Source organism: Sceloporus occidentalis, unplaced genomic scaffold (genome assembly GCF_023333645.1).
Source record: "Sceloporus occidentalis isolate IW3139 unplaced genomic scaffold, rSceOcc1.0.p SCAF_27, whole genome shotgun sequence".
NCBI classification, from domain to species: Eukaryota; Metazoa; Chordata; class Lepidosauria; order Squamata; family Phrynosomatidae; genus Sceloporus; species Sceloporus occidentalis.
The window spans coordinates 8,401,505-8,419,231 of NW_028317007.1; the positions used below are offsets into that span (position 1 = coordinate 8,401,505).

Consider the following 17,727-nt stretch of genomic DNA (forward strand, 5'->3'; position numbering starts at 1 on the left):
CCTGCAAGGACATAAACCACCAGCAGTGCTTGGCTTGTGGCTGAAGCCAGGGGCTGCCCTGTGACGGCTCTCATGGCCATGTCCTGCAATGGCTTTAATTCTTCCCATGGTCTGCCAGTTATAGAACTACCTGATGGCCAGTCTGATGTAGAATAACGTAATTGCTCCAGATACCAGTTTCAGCTGAATATGTAACATGCAAGACACCATCCGTCCCATTTTACTATCCTGTAATTCGCTTTTGCATACTTATATTCTCAGAGTTTTTTGCCAATAGTCAAAGAACGTGCATTTATGTATATCATAGACACCGACATCAGCGTGTAATAAATAAAAAACAATTTTATTGCTTAGTATTTTTTATAAACTGTATCTAAATATGCAAATGTAGAATCCGCTTTTAGCGATAACACACAGTAAATGTACAGTATGATCTTAACAATTACAAAAACACCTGTATCGTATTGAACAAGTATGCAATTATGTTTATTTGTTGTAATACAGTTTTGTTTTTTTTTAATACAAAGTACTATTTTAAATTAATAAAGAAAAAAAAACCGTTGTACCTTTTTTTTTTTCCAAAAAATTGACTTTCATAACTTTATGGCACCTATAACATTAGAGCAGTAAAAAAAATGGCAGCACGTGGAGTTACTTTTAACAACTTTTGAATGCTTATTCAATAAAAAAAGATATCTCTTTCACTAGCATAAGACATGTTGTTCTCAATTCAGTGGAACAGCATTAATACGCAACACTAGACTTTAAAACACAAGCAAGCGCTTGTTTCGTTTACACGTTATTAAAGTATTGCAAGGAGATAGCTTGGGAGAGGGGGTAGCAGGGGAGCAGAACATGGTCTAGGTGAGCAGAGAGGTCCTGTGCGGCCAGAAAAAGAAGGGGTTAAAGGACTCATAATGTGCCCGGTATACTAGAGGTGAAGGAAGAGATGCAGTTATTTTGCAGCCTGGTGCTATATTTAAAGTCACTTCATTGAATCCATCACAATATCTGCTGCAGAAACGTGTGCTTGGATATCAGCAACTTGCCTTCTTGAGCCGACAAGCACGTTCATCTCTACACATTCACGATATTTTTGTAGATGTGAGGATTAGCAGTTGTTTTTTTTGTTTGGCAGCTTTCAGATAAGTAGAATTATTTTTGTTTTAAAAGGTGCCATAATAATTCATATTATTATTACTGAATTTTACATAGGTTTACCTTTACCCTGTACCTTCTCACATATTTCCAAGTCTGTAGATGGGACAATACAAGCATAAGAAATGTCTTGTTTTCTAAATTCAGTGAAGAAAATGATGTAATGTGCACACACTCATGTTGTAACGTACCTTTGTAATATAAATATAGTACCACTGGCCAAAATATCTTCATAAACACACAAGAAAAAAAATATGGCTCATATAAAAATAGAATATCAAATGTATAATTACAAAAAGTGCGTTTCATTTGCAAAAAAAAGCTAGATATATACATATATATATATGCACCTAAATGACAACAAAACTACTTTGGACTGCGTATTTTCAGACTGTCAGCAGACGACTTCTGCTTAGTTTAGATCAGAACAGTCACTGAAGTCACTTACAGAAACTAAGGAGCTTACGAGTGTGCTGGAGGCATCTACTTCACGAGCTTCTGTAAAAGAAAAATGTACGTAAGCTTTAATCATACTTGTGGATATATGTGAAATATACATAAATGTTTTTTTCCTATTTAGCTAAATTGGTAAGATACATTAAATGTAACGTAACCATATATCTATGGATCACACACAATGAATGTAGCCTGTGGATCAGGCAAAATTAAATAGAGACTGACTTTCATAATGAGCAGTGGGATGGGAGTTTGCTGGTGCTAATGTATGCATTCTGTCAATGGAAGATGCTATAGAACTTTTAGAGTCTACTATTGGCACAATGTAAATATTTAATTTGGTTGCCAGTGTTTTATTAACATGTTCATTAAAAAGAAGAAACAAATACCTGGTTTGGTTGATTTTGCAGGACCAAATGCACTTTTAACAGGAGCAGGCGAAAACCCATTCCTGGGTACTGCGACATTTTGTCGTTTCTTCATAGATCTTGGCACTTCAAATGCATCTTCTTCCAAAGAGAAGCTGTCAAAATCACTGTCTTCGATGTCATCAACCTAATGGACGAGCCAACAAAAACATAAATAAAATGCATATATTGCCGAAACTATTTTGTCACAAAGGTTTATTTCCTTATTAAGAATTAGAGAGGCTCAGCAGGCGAAAGATTAGATGTACAGGGGAAATCTGAATGGAGGTAAGGGGTGGATTACAAGAAGTTGATGTGTGGAAGGAATGGTTAGAGGGTGAACTTAGAAGGAAGTTAAGATCAATTTGTTTACCAAAAATGTAAGGGCATCAATAGAAGATTGTGGAGGTAAAGCCCACATCATTGTGGAGATACAATGGAGGTAAAGCCCACATCAGTTTCTGTTTAGCCATAACACCCATCTTTTGCCATAAACAGCAGAATATAACTGAGAAAATGTAATATTTTGGTTGAGGGAGGCCCCTTCCCAGGAAACCTAGCCTTCCACTGCTGCAACAACGGTTATGTCAACGGTGCAGGTACACAAAACTATCCACTATCACTGATTTAACCCCTTAATGACAAAGCCCATACATGTACGGGCTCAAAATGCATTGTTTTAATGGGTTTAGGGACTGTCCATTGTCCTTAAGGGGTTAAATAACTAGAACGTTATCATTTCTTATGTGATCACAATAAAACATACTCTACAAGATATACAAAATTAGTGAAATGTAGGGCTTCCGTAACATTTAAATAAATATTTTTCAATTTATCATTTATATTTTGTGGCTTAATATTCAACAATGAAATCTCATTTGCCAGTTACCAGTGGGATTCTGAATCATTTCACAGGAATGTGTTGATGCTACAAAAGTTTACTCACCTTAAACTCCATAACTGGATCCTTTTTCAAAAATGGCCGGGTTACATCAACACTGCCAGCTGGTTTATTTTCACTTGAATAGGATGCCACCTGCTTCTCGATTTGTTCTGTACGTTCTCTCACCAATGTTGCTCCTAAATAATAAATATGCAATATGGGTGTATTAAAAATATACTTTCAAGAGAAAATTTAATAAATGATGTTTAAATGTTCTATTATTATTTGATGTTAGAAGCTTGATTACAAGAAAATGGAAGGAGGCCAGCTCTTATTAAGCTCTTGACAGTATTTAGCTGCTGTCATCAATGAAGTGGAGACATGCATTGTTTTATGCACCACATACAGCTGTCTTTGTCATTCTCACCTCTTGCTGGCTTGATAGGAGCTTTTATCTGAATATTTTGCTTATGCTCTTTCTGGGGTTCAGCTTCTTCCAGTAAACTTCCTTCTGAGTCACTGTTTACTGCAAAGCCTCCGCTACCCTTCTTGTCAAATGAAGTTTTTGGTTTTGAAAGATCAGCAGACCTGAACAGCTGCACAGGAGTTCCGTTCATATCCTCTTCTTCCTCATCCGAGCTAAAGGGTGGTGTGCTGAAGTAAAAATGAATAAGGAGAGTGAAACAAATTAACTGAAACACCGTAGAAAAAAGGTGCAAAGTGAAACAGTGACGTTGACAGCAAAATACCATCAGACAATAAACGAGTGGTTGTCATACAAAACTATAATGTGCGGAGATCAACTCTTCAAAAATGGATAACTCAATTACACACACAAAATCAAATCCATATAATAAATCTACTAACTAATGTACTAAGCAAAAATGTACGCGTTAACAACAGAATTTACAAGACAGAAACTTGCATTCCAAAAAAACCCCATCTTTTTCAATTTAATGCCAGGCAGCGAGATTGCTTTTACCACCTATATAATTTGCAAGAAGTCTTTTTCTTTCTGCAAAACATACCTATGGGGATGAGTGTAAACTACCTTCTGCCTGCTTGGCTAATACCACCCCAGCTATCGTAAACTAAAGTTCTCATGTTGCACATTTAGCTACTACTACTGTGGTCGTATATTTCCTATTAATGGGTAATTAACATTTGAATCCCACTAGGAAACTCCTCTCTTGAGCCAACAAACGTAGGTAATGGGGAGAAGGTATTGGGGTTGGAGATGAGAAAAGTAGGGATGATATTTTGCCCCTCCTAGAAAAAATTCTGTGGACACCCATGACTATGGGGTTAATCATCAAGTTCCAGAGGCAGAAACTTACGTAATACTGGAACGCTTCGCCAGACGGCAGTCCTTCACAGAAACGATTTTATTTCTAAAAAAAAGACATCCATTATCAGCCAATGTAATGCTTTAAAGGTCGATGTCTATAACAACAAACAGATAAGGGTCTTACTTTGGTGTGGAGCTTTTTATGGGCACAGGGCTTTGTGGCTGAGTCTGGAACTCATCTTGAGAACATTTCAATACTGATGTTTTGGACTTGGATTTCTTTAGCACTAATGTTGAAGATGGACTTTCGAAGGCTGGTGTTTCGGCTGTGGGGGAAATAAGCATAAACAGTCTTCATGCATAGAAACATTCTTCATTTTGTTAACTGTAATTTAAATGAAAAAATAGAACTTGTGTTTTACAGATTCAGTACTGCACCCTGGCTGAACGATGTGGTACAGTGTTTTGCAAAGGGAGAAGGCAGTAGACGTTCTACTTCAGTATAACGTCTAAATAAAGGAAATGCTGTGTCATGATCAAAAAAAATTATTCTATTAGTGGGATCGGATGCCAAAAAGTTTAGCAATTTTTTTATTTTGGCAATTCCCTGGGGGCTATAAAATCTTTTCTTTCATGTCAGAGATTCCGTCCCAAAACAACCAATCAGAGTTCTTATTATTTTTGGGGACATATTTCATTAATTTGTCTAGCCTTTTAATGTCTTAATGTAAAGGTCAGACTAGTACTTCTTGATACACCTGCTCTAACAGTTTTTGCATAAGGAAACAATGTGATAAAATCAGTCAACCCTAAACTTATTCAAAAAATAATAAATTAGTTAATGAAAAACCCTTACGCTCAGCTAATAATTTTGATGCATGAGGTGGTTTACAATACGATGTTGATGATGCACGTTCCTCAGCCTTGGAACTAGCAAGACGGAGAAGGCTTGACCGATAATATGCAATTTCTGGTAACAGCTTTTCTTTTTCTTCTCTGGACGACTGCATTACACTTAAAGTTCTGTTGAGGTCTTCACGGGACATACCACGCGTGCCCTGTACATTTATAGATCAAATGTATATATAAAAAGATTATCATTGTTGGAACTTTAACATGTCATACTTTTGTTGGCACCGCTTGGTATCCTTCATACCAAGAGAGTTTACATATAAAATACAATATAAAAGTGCTTGCTAGCAAACTTACCGGTTTAACTCCCAAGGCCTCAAGTTTTTCATTCAGCCCCTCTTCCACTATGGACCTCAGCTCTTTAGAGAGCATTTTGTTCTTCTTTATGGCATTTAAAAAATTCTGATTAGTGCTTGTTTTCTTCTCAATCGCTACATCTGTAATTGCATAGAAAAAAGGATGTTGATATAATATATTGTAATCAAATGTATTGCAAGAAAAAAAAACACTACAAACTATAAACCAAATAATAATAATGGAAATAACACAAGAGTCAGCAAGTGGGGGACTGAAGGGGTTGAAGTGCTGCAATTTTCTCAACAATTTGCAGCTACAACACAATGAAGTAATTGGACCGCTGTGCAGCAAAGACCAATGGAACATGCAAGATTACAATTATGTATTTACACTTCCAACAGTCTAGCTCAAGGGTGTCCAACCTGCGGCCCTCCAGCTGCTGCAGGACTACATCTCCCATAATGCATAATGCTTCATACTAGCTAAGGGGCTAGTTGAGGAATATGGGAGATATAGTCCTGCAGCAGCTGTAGGGCCCGCAGGTTGGACAACCCTGGTCTAGCTTTTCACACTAGTGACTGAGACATAATTGATCGCATCAATAAGTATATTTGTCAACATGCATAGACATACAGTAATAAGCATTGTGAAAAATGATTAATAAAAGAACATTTTAACAACATGATGACCATGACAGCGTTACCTCTGTCCTCCTCTGAAAGCTCCATAATGGGCTCCAGGATATGAAACTGCTCTATTAGCAAACAAGACAGAAGGAAATGCACAGAAACGGAAAAATCAAAAAAGTAAAGAATCACTGGAAATACACAGCTTGAATTAGAGGCAGGGCAGTGCATAAGATAAATAAATGGCAAAATGGTAGACAGCACACATCCAGCAAATACTACGTAAAGGCAGCTACCTGAGGCATAAATACTGGGGATTCCGTCACATTATATGGCCATATACCGTATTTGCTCGATTATAAGACGACCCCCCAAAATCAAAATATTAATTTAGGAAAAAAACAAAAAGCCTGAATATAAGACTACCCTATAGGAAAAAAGTTTTACCAGTAAATATTAATTCATGTAAACTAATTTTCATATTTAATAAAAGCTATGATTGAGAAAAATATATATTTTTTATTTCCTTTTATTTGCCAACCTGCCCCCCCCCAGTTATGCACATCTGCCCCCCTATTTGCCACTCTGCCCCATGATGTGCCTTTTAACCCTCTATATGCCACTCTGCCTCCAGAAATGTCTTATATCCTCCTATATGCCACTGTGCCCCATGATATGCCTTTTAACCCCCTATAAGCCCCTCTGCCCCATGATATGCCTTATACCCCTATCTGCCACTCTGGCATATAGGGGATTAAAAGGCATATCATGGGGCTGAGGGGCATATAGGGGGTTAAAATGCATTTCTGGAGGTATATATATATATATAACTGCTAACAGCAATCACACTCCTATCAAGCCAAGGCAGCCAGTACATGCTGGAACCTGGGGATGATAGTAGTGGGATTACAGCCTCCCTATGCCATGCTACCAGCACCACCCCCCTTACACATCCATGCTATCACACACACACTCATTCGCAAACATTTAAATACTCATTCATTCCATTAATCACACATACTTGCTCAAAAACCCTCCCCCACCCCCTTACCTGAACTGCAGATCTCCCACTCGCAGACTTCTGCAGGGGCCCGGCTGTGCGAGCAACTTCTCTGGCCCCGCCCCCAGAGGAAGGAGGGGGGAGGCAGAGTTATGTGACACTCCTCTAGCTTCCTGTTCTCCTGCTGCTAGTAGCAGAGACGCTGCTCGCAACCAAAGCCCGGTAAGCAGCCTGGCCCCAGCAGAAAGAGGTCTGATTAGAAGATGACCTCGATTATAAGACGAGGGGTATTTTTCAGAGCATTTGCTCTGGAAAAAACCTTGTCTTATAATCGAGCAAATACGGTATTTCTTAGCGTGCCACCACATCACATTTTAAATAGTATTTGCTGTTTGTGCACTGATGTCTTGCTTTGTTGTGCGAAAATAGTAAGCAATTGAATTCATGCAACTATAAAGAAAAGGTTCATTTTTCACACCCTGTTTCTCCAGCATAAAAAAAGTTGTTAAAAAATTCAACTGCATTTTAAATGCACAATAAATATTTTTGTATCAACACCGCATGCAGGTAAACACACACACACTTATAAACATACTGTTGTGATTGGTGGTTATTCTACTGGAAGACATAAGAACACTCACCACGTGCTACCAATGAGTTTGATTTTGCTTCCGCTTCATCTTCCTGTGATACTACAGATGGCCTTGACGCAACATTAACTAAGGCAACAAAGCAATTAAATTAAAAAACATTTAATTGAATGTAACTGTAGCTAAAATAATGAGTCAAATCATAAAGAAAATCCCTCTAAAGAACTTTCATTTTGCTTTGTGCCATTCACACAGAATATCAAAATCTCTAAATAGTACCCAAAAACCTTATAAAAATAGTAATGATGAAGTTAAGTGCTTAATCAACCAGGGCAGCTAGGGGATTATCCCAGTTACCCATTTAGTTATAGCCCCCATCACCAGTCCACTAAAATAAAATGCATACCGAGTACAAGGGTTAAAAAATAAGTATTGTAATATGTATTTAGAAGTGGCTGCAACATTATGCACCAATCAAGGACATATAAGGGTGCATAAAACATAGTTTTCTGTAGAATAAAAAGTCTGCCATATGCCCCCATGTTATGCCTGTGGTTTTATGTTTAAGGGATCCAGTATTTGATACACTGGTATGCACTGGTGTGGGTAGCGCTAGCGTTCTTACAGTCCAAATAAGCTCTACCTAATATTTCATTTGAAAATCTGTTTAAATATAAGGTCATGTGGAAATATATGTATTACCTGTATGCTTTGGGACAGATGCTGATGTCTTTATAGCCATTTTCTTTATCTGCAGAAACACATGAACACCAATTAATCAAACACAAATAAACAGGGATATGTTTACTCGCTAATAAACTGGAGGAGTCAAGACTGTATGTAGAACCAGGGCACAGAACACTGACCTAAATAAATGTGTAGTCACACTTTTCAATTTCACATATGGAAGCTCCTCATTGTGTATGAAGCTGTTGGGGTGCATGGGTGTCTTTTATTCCTGGATTTTAAATGGCACTTCTTAAATTGCAAAGCTCTAGGTGAGGCCTTAACCTTTACATATGACATTATAATCCCAAAACATATGTAGAATATAAACCTCATGACACAGCATTTTTGGTAGACTTGCTATTTATTGCACAAAGTATAAGCATTAGGAAACACATGACACTTTTTCTACTATTTTAAGAAAAAAGAAACACTAGCCATTTTATATATTTTTTTAAATGCTTCATGATATATCATTAGATGCTATTTAATTCTGTCACCTAGGTGGCTGGCTAGTCCATCCCACCGCAGAGGCAGAGTTCACGGAACGTGGCGCTATGTGACCCCGCAGCGTGATGTGTCAGGTGTGACTGACAGAATGAGGTGTGATGGTGTATGTTTTTGCGTAAGTGTTTGAGGGAATGTTTATATGAGTGTTAGTGTGTGTGTTAATGTGAGTGTGTTAAGTGTGTGTGAATGTATATGTATGCATGTGACTATGTATGTTATGGGGAGGGGTAAGGAATCAGGAGGCCACTCAGCTGTACCTGCCCCCTGTCAGCCCTCCCCTGTCTAGAGACCAAACCAAACAAGGTGTTCTTAAAAATTGAAAGTCAATATCTATCATTAGATTATGTAACAGATTTATCAGATCAACCCACAAAACCTAATGAGTTTCACAGAACTGTCCATGTCACAGCCCAGCTCAGCCGAAAAGGTCTGTGATCAGTGAGATACCTTAAGTTCTAGATATCCAACTAGCTGCCTGGCATAAAAGCACCATGCGCACTTAAAAGCCACAAGGACAGCTTATGGTTATGCAAGTTATTTCTAAATTTAATTGGGAAATCACTTAAATGTTTCAATCAACTGGATGTTGTCAGCATATGTACACACCTGTTCCTTCTGAGACCTGATTAACTCGTTTTGTTCCAGAATTTTCTGCTCAAATTCATGCATTTGCTTCTGATTCAAATCATTCTGCAACCTCTGATCTTCACTTAATGACCGTTTTAGCTTCTCTATTTGGGATGTGAGCTAAAAAGATATAAAGAAGGTAGTCTGACGTACTGCATAACAAAACACCAGCACATACAAATTCAGATTGATATTAACAAACACGAGGAACCCACTAAAATCTTGCACTTCATGGAGACATAGAAAACAAAAGGAATTAAATCCCATATTACAAAACTAGCGATGCAGGCTAGAAATGAACGATCACAATCAATTACGTATCCAGGAAACAATGAACTTTTAGTTGTATGGATTTAGTGACTCATAAAACTTTTTAAATCACTGAAATAATTCAGATTTGGTGCATCCTAAGGGAAAATTCATGAAATGCAAATGAATGTGCGTATGGTTTTCTTTTAACAAACAAACCTACGCACCTGTTTCTTTTCTTTGTCGTGTTCTTGGCAAAGCAGATGTATTTTGTTTTCCAATTTCTGTTCCTTCATAAAACACAGACTTTCAATTAAAAAAGAATATATTGACTGAAAAAGCCTAAACTAAAATACTGTAATTGATCACAAACAAGTTGAAAGAGTAAACTCCAGTCTATGCTACAAAACATAAAGAAATCATGCTATTAAAAATATTACAGTTTAATCTAAAGACATCATTATATACAGAATCAAGTATAGTATTTAAATTCTAATTATGGAATAAGAATCCATCATAGTCATTAATGGTTTCATTAACATGTAACTAATCACCCACAGGTTAGTATTGAGGACAAGCACCTAAGGAAAAGGCTTCATATATTTATCTCTAAACTGCTATAAAAAATGAAAAGTGTCCTCAAGTAAAACCTCTACTAATTTGTATAATTCTCAGTTACAGAATGTGACCCTATAAAACCTACGTCAAACATTTACCTGCGTATGCAAGAGTTCCATCACCGCTCCAATGTCATGTGAGTAGTTGGACTTCTGTTCTCTACCACCACTGGGGCTTTCGTGCAGAACACCCACACCAGACTTGCTGTACAAAGTGTCTTTCTTCATTTGCCGTAGTTCCTAAAATTAAATACATATCCAAAAGATTAAATCTAAAATTCAGAATGACAGCATTATCTATATTGAAGCAGTGGTATGAAGTGGAATGTCTATGAGGACAGACACAGGAAAGGAACCCAAAAGCAGTTCCGATTCAAGTCTTAATTGCATGGAAATTGCTTTGACCTTTGGAAAATGTATGTTAGTGTCAGAGTTCAGTATTAAGCTGCCATTATGTTTTTTAATACTTTATAGGACTGAAACTCTACTTCTTTGCAATCGGTTTCTTAGCCATAAAAGCACCACTTTTATATTTCATAACTGTGATAAGTGATAGATAACGCTTCTGCTGTTGTAGAACTACATATCCCACATATCTAGATTGCAAGCTCGTTTGAGCAGGGCCCTCCTCACCTGTTGTCTCTGTAAGTCAATTTGTTATGTTACATACTACTTGTTATGTCCTGTCCACCCATTGTACAGCGCTACGGAATTGGATGGCACTATATAAAACAATAAATAATATTAATAATAATAATAATAATGATGCTTGGTCAGTGTAGGCTAAAGAAGCCCCACAAATGCTGGAGGGGGGTCTGTTGGCTACCCTTGCTGTATGCAGCCTTCTTGCTTATAAAGTAACATTTACTGTTTTAACTAACACACAAGACTTTATCAAAGCTAGTTTATGTGACTGAGGTGATAGGTGAAAGCTGGAAGCGCTCACTTCTTCTAAAGAGCTGTTCTTAACACTCAGTTCTTTGAACTCTTTCATAAACATCTCCTTCACTTTCTCCATTTCATTTGCAGATTTCTTGTTTTCTTCTGCTTTCCAGTTCTCAAACTTTTTGAGGATTTCTTCTTCAAATTCTTTTCTTTGTTTGTTTTCTTGCATCTATTGAAAAGGCAAGCACATATATGGAAACCGTACTAGCTAAAATACATCAATCTACAAACAGAACATGGATCCCTTAACCTTTTTGTACTAAAACAGTGATTCTGAGTCAACACAGCCGCCATAATTATAGCTTTTATAACTACATGGACAACAGCTGATGAAAAAAGCTGAACTCTTCACCTAAACATCTGCAAACAAATTGTCTAGCACGGGTTGGCAGGACATATACCGGTTTTGGTACTCACAAGGCTGGACCCAATTCCGAATAAATGTTTGTCTTTATTGGTAATGCATCAGTCAAATTATGGCACAATGTCAAGGTAAACCAAATGTCTCAGTTTGTTATTATAATTGAGAAATTTGGTTTACCTTGACCTTGTGCCATCATTTTCCAGACTAACTTTTATTCAGAATTGGGTCCAGCCTGGTGAGTAGACTACAATATTATAGGCTACCACATATACTAACAACACACATAGAGCAATTTCATGTTCCTACTGCCGGGACATTATTCATTTTAGGTTGTATTATGGTTCTGTTATAAAAACTGGCATTTGCCCCCTACCTTTGACATCCTCTCTATATGTGCAGCCTTTTCGGTCTCCAGCTGGCCCTTGGTCAACTTTAATTCTTCCTTTAGAAGGTTTATTTCCTGCTGTAATTTACCGCTTGTATCAGACTTTGGTTTTTCTTTTAAAATATAAAAAAAAGAATCTTGAGAATATACATATCTTTATGTTTAAATGTGCTACACTCAATGCATGTTAAGTCCAAACAATATAATTTCCTTGAAATCTCATTTTATTATGCCTTCGGCAAAGACAGATCGTGCTTTATCTGAAAAGCATACTGCACTTCAGTAATTACTGCCAGAACGAAACAAAAAATAAATATAACAAAAACAAAAACTATTGGTGCTAGAACGCCCCCTTGAGGATGAAGTACGCATTTTATCTTCTTTCATTGCAAGCAAAGGGGTTTTATGATGCAGCCAAGATGAAGCCTTTCTGTGCTCTTGACCCTGCCAAGAGTTTTTTCATGCTAGATGAGAAATCCATATAAAAAATATACATGATAAAATTAATACGTAAAACATATTGCACAGAGCATAAAAACTATACTTACTAAATGATACTATTAGAAAGTTACTCATGATTACAATTTGAATTGCTCAAATATGCTTCTTTAAATTAGGCATCAGAGTGTTTATGCTACCAAACTGGAGTGTATTCACTAACTCTAGGAGAACTGAACATTTCAAGTTCCTGATATTACTATTTGCTATGAAAAAAAAACCTTATTGAGCTTCTCCTGTAAGGTGGGTGTACATGACCTGCATAATGCATACTTCATTTGGTTAGAACTCTCATATGCAAAAGTGTGATTCAAGGTGAGTTTGACAATCATGTTAAAGATCCACAAACATTTTATGACCGATTATAAAAGGAAAAACTGTTTGACATAATGAAGTAAAGTAATGGATGACTTACTGGAGGAATCCCACCTATTTAATCGTTCCATGTAATCTAGAACTGTCCTAAGAACAAAGATGTAGGCATGTTCTAACCCAACCATTCTAAAAATCCTTTCTTAGACCTCACTTCTCTGATTTACTACTGCCATATCTCCCTGTTTCCTTTCGCCTCTGAGTTGCTTGAGCAGATTGTTTACAATTGCTTAGCCAACTTCCTCTCCTCTAATTCCCTCCTGAACTCTCTACAGTCTGGTTTCAGATCCCTTCACTGTACCGAAACAGCTCTAACAAAAGTATCAAATTACTTGCTCTCTGCCATAACCAAAGGTTTGCTAATTCTCATGGATCTCACTGCTGCTTTTGATATTGTCTTTCACCACCTTCTTCTTGACCCATTTTCATCTATAGGTGTAAGAGATACGGCTCTCTCCTGGATCTGCTCATATCTGTCTAACCATTCCTTCTCTGTGGGCTTTACGGTCAGGACATCTTCATCTCTTCCACGTTCTGTTGGCATCCCCCAAGGATACAACATTAGCCCTCTGCTCTCCTCTTTCTACACTTCATCTACTGGAAAACGAATCAACTCATTTGGCTTCCAGTATAATATATAAACAGATGATACTCAAATCTACCTGTCTTCTCTGAACTCTCTTCTTCTCTCATGCCCCGTATTCCCAATTGCTTGTCTGCTTGTCACGTTACCTGAAACTTAATCCATCTAAAACTGAACTCATTATCTTCCCTTCTTCCATCTCAGTACCTGAATTCCCAATATCCATTAACAACACTATTATCTCTCCCATTAACCAGGCTAACTACTTTGGGGTCATCTCCGTCATCCCTCACAGTCAATCCATCACAAGAACCTTCCGCCTGCATCTAGAAAACATCTCTTGGATCCACCTCACTCTCATCCACATCTCTTGCGTTCCTAAGAAGCCACAAAAACTGCCTTCGCTATTTCAACACTCTTCTGGTTGGCATTTCTCTTTTGTCTTGACGGTCTCCCCTATAATTTATCCAAAATGCTAATGCTAGGCCTAACATCCATAAACAAATCCCTCCACTGGTGTCCTACAGTGCCTTGAAAAAGTACTCACCCCCTTGCTATTTTTCCTATTTTGTTGCATTACAACCTGGAATTAAAATGGGTTTTTTTTTCACTTGGATTTCATGAAATGAAGAAAAGTTCTAAAGAATAATTCTTTACTATGAAACCCCCAAATAAGATCTGTCACACAATTAGTTAAATAAAGTCCACCTGTGTGCAATCTAAATGTCAGATGATCTGTTACATGATCTCTGCGTATATACACCCAGAATCTTCAACACCATTGAGCAAGCAACACCAGCAAGCAAGCGACACCATGAAGACCAAGAAGCTCTCTAAACAGGTCAGGGACAAAGATGTGTAGAAGTTCAGGGCTGGCTTATAAAAAATATCCAAAACTTTGAACATCCCACGGAGCACCATTAAATCCATTATTAAGAAATAGAAAGAATATGGCACCACAACAAACCTGCCAAGAGAGGGCCGTCCACCAAAACTTACAGACCAAGCAAAGCATTAATCAGTGAGGCAACAAACAGACCAAAGATAACTCAGAAGGAGCTTTGAGTATCTGTCCATAGGACCACTTCAAGTCGTACACTCCACAGATCTGGGCTTTACGGAAGAGTGGCCAGAAAAAAAACACTGCTTAAAGAAAAAATAAGCAGACATGTTTGCTGTTCGCCAAAAGGCATGTGGGAGACACCCCTGCCATCATATACATTTTAAATGTATGGGGAGCCCTCCTGGCAAATGCATGGATCCGTCAATATGCACTTGCCCCCAGGCTAGTTTCCTTGCAGGAGACATGGCCTATTAAGACCCCCATTTGCGCAGTGGTGAGACCCCCAGACCATTGAGGGGGTTGGTAGCTCCAGCTCTGCAGCATCTCTTTTAGGACATTTTTATTTTTAAATTTAAACAATGCATATGAAAGTACTGACAAAGTGCCTTCATATGCATTGACTGTTTAGGGATCTGCCTGGCATACTTAAGTGTCCCTTTATATGACAACATATGTACAATATGTATCATACCCCAAGTCTGGTAATCAGGGGAAGACTCTGCATCACCATCTCAGGTTTGGTTTGTTCAGTTTTAGCATACGAGCTAAATGCCCATCAACGTCAATGAGGATTACTCTTTACACAACAAGCCATAGATGCTCAGTAATTTGTTTACCTATTGCTAGCATTCACAATGTACGTTTCTGTTCAGTATGAATTAATCTCTATAATTTACTCTTATAGTAAATATTACTAAATTTGGCTTTCAACATTTCTTACCACATCTTGCTTCTTCCGGATGCCGCCTCTGTATGTGACCTTGCAAATACGAATAGTTCACAAACGCCTTGTCACAATGATGACACTAGTGGGGAAAAATGTTAAATAAATTGATAATGTCATTTAAAAAACAAACAAAAAAAATAAACATTATTACAGATATCTATATACAATGTACTTGCATACAAAAATTGTTGGTCAAGTGCTCTAGTCGAAACACTTGAGGCCCACAGCAGAGTTGTGGTCCCAACTCCCTGACTTCAATATTCATAATGAAGTGTCAATACTGGCAGGTTCTCCAGCAAGAAGTCCTAGCCCTGCATAAAGCATAAGCCAGTAAGTAAGGAGAATTTGAAGAAGCCCCACGGCCTTAATTATATACTATACAGTTCCTGTATAGTGATGAAGAAAGAGCTTGGTAGGAGTAGACCAAAATGCAGCTGGCCCTGCTGTTCAACGCTTGGCATGCTTATTTATATAGGAAGAATTTCAGGCCCTGAAAATAGACCTCATATGAGAGCAAATAAGTTATGAAATACATAATGCCTAATGTAATATAAAGAGTTATTGAATTTAGTACAAAGGATTACTTTGTTATAAGAGTTTGCACCAGAAGTGATCATCATCTGCTGGGTGGCAATCATGGCCTTCCTATGTTTGCACTCTTCTTTCAACTTCTTGACTTCTTCACTTTGTTTCCCCATTTTGAGTTTTATTTCCTCTTTTTCTTTGAGGGTAGCCTGCACCTTCTGCTCCAATGTCTGCAGGCAGGAGGTCAGGTACTCCTGAGAATGAAGCAGGTACTCAATTAATAGCTGTGCAAGGCGAAACAGCTTGACCAATATGGGATCCAAGCAATTTTTACAGTGCGGGCATCTCTCATTTTCCACATTGCAATAGGTTATGTTCATGATGTTATCCTGAAGTGTGTTAAAGTCCAGCTCATTGGCCACTTTGTCCACATCAATGCTCCCGATCCTCCTCCAGTCCACACTCTCGTGGCGTGATCTGAACTTGAAAACAGTCCCATTGTTCGAAGAGGGCATCTGGAAAGCTGTGTTAGAACGATGGGATGCCCGGGGATCAGCTACACAGACGGATGATAACGGAGGAGTCTCTAACTCAAACAGATAGTAGACCCCGTCATGGACAGGCTGAAACAAAAAAACAAACAATAACCAGTTACTCTGTTATTTAACAATGCAACATTTATGTAATGTTTTATTTTAATACAACCCTAGAACAATTAAAATGTTCTAAAAGTGTTACGACGAATGCAAAGCTACCCCTACGTTCTGTGATGAACTCCACGAGAGGGATAATTCACGTTCTGTGATGTACTCCACGCGCGGGGTCATTCACGTTCTGTGATGCACTCCACGCGCGGGGTCATTCACGTTCTGTGATGCACTCCACGCGCGGGGTCATTCACGTTCTGTGATGCACTCCACGCGCGGGGTCATTCACGTTCTGTGATGCACTCCACGCGCGGGGTCATTCACGTTCTGTGATGCACTCCACGCGCGGGGTCATTCACGTTCTGTGATGCACTCCACGCGCGGGGTCATTCACGTTCTGTGATGCACTCCACGCGCGGGATAATACATGCTGTGTCTTGCTGCTGGAAATCAGTCTGCAACCCCCATCAGTGTCACAGCTTCACACACAGCCAAGGGTTTACCTGCCCCCACTCCAACTCCTAACACGCAGCATGGCACTGGGACAGTGGATGCCAACACACATACTTACACAACACACACCTACACTACACACACACAACCTAACACACACTTACACAAAACACAGCACATACCTACACTACACACACAACCTAACACACACACAACACAGCACGCACCTACACAACAAACTAACACACACTTACACAGAACACACACAACATACAATTACACCGCACACACACATCACCACAGCCTCTGCAGAAAACAATCACCCTGGGGCACAGATAAGTGACTCTGCATTCAGCCTCCGCTACCCCCACTCCCCAGACAGAGCTCACCGCAGGCCGTCTCTTTCTCGCAGCCCAGCAGTGAGTATGCACGCTCCCCTCATCCCCGGCGCCCCGAGTTTTCCTCCTATTGACCCCACAGCCCTCGCCATGCCCCCCAATCCCATGTACGTTCTTACCATTTCCTCTCCTCCTTTTCTTCATCCGGGGACTCGTTGAGCCATAGTCAGTAGGTTGGGGGTACTACGGGTGGTCCGCACCGTTTCCATGGCTACTAGCATACGCCCCGCCCACAAGTTTGGGAAAGCATCTTGTTTTAGCTAATCCGATGCCAAACGGCTGGAGGCTCCGCCCAGATCTGATTTCGTCATTGGCATCCCTGCCGTGCGCCTGTGTGCGAGGCGGACGCGCTGTCTGAGCTTGTCTTATAAACGATAATACACTTTACAGTACCTCATTTTCTCTGCAAATTCACCGCCAT

The 17,727-nt window shown here is 38.9% G+C and overlaps 1 protein-coding gene across 1 annotated transcript; it reads right to left on the reverse strand.

The window, feature by feature from the left end:
- Positions 1-1,570: 1,570 nt before the first annotated feature.
- On the reverse strand, positions 1,571-17,727 carry LOC149299900 (cilium assembly protein DZIP1-like). Its single transcript, XM_089485853.1, has 18 exons — positions 17,722-17,727; positions 15,868-16,431; positions 15,278-15,362; positions 12,029-12,153; positions 11,293-11,460; positions 10,446-10,586; positions 9,460-9,600; positions 8,320-8,368; positions 7,669-7,746; positions 6,105-6,155; positions 5,402-5,541; positions 5,049-5,250; positions 4,377-4,518; positions 4,242-4,295; positions 3,332-3,558; positions 2,968-3,101; positions 2,004-2,169; positions 1,571-1,656 (listed from the first exon to the last, which is right to left on the reverse strand). Exons 1-18 carry the CDS (start codon positions 17,725-17,727, stop codon positions 1,571-1,573), a joined length of 2,559 nt encoding a protein of 852 aa, XP_089341979.1.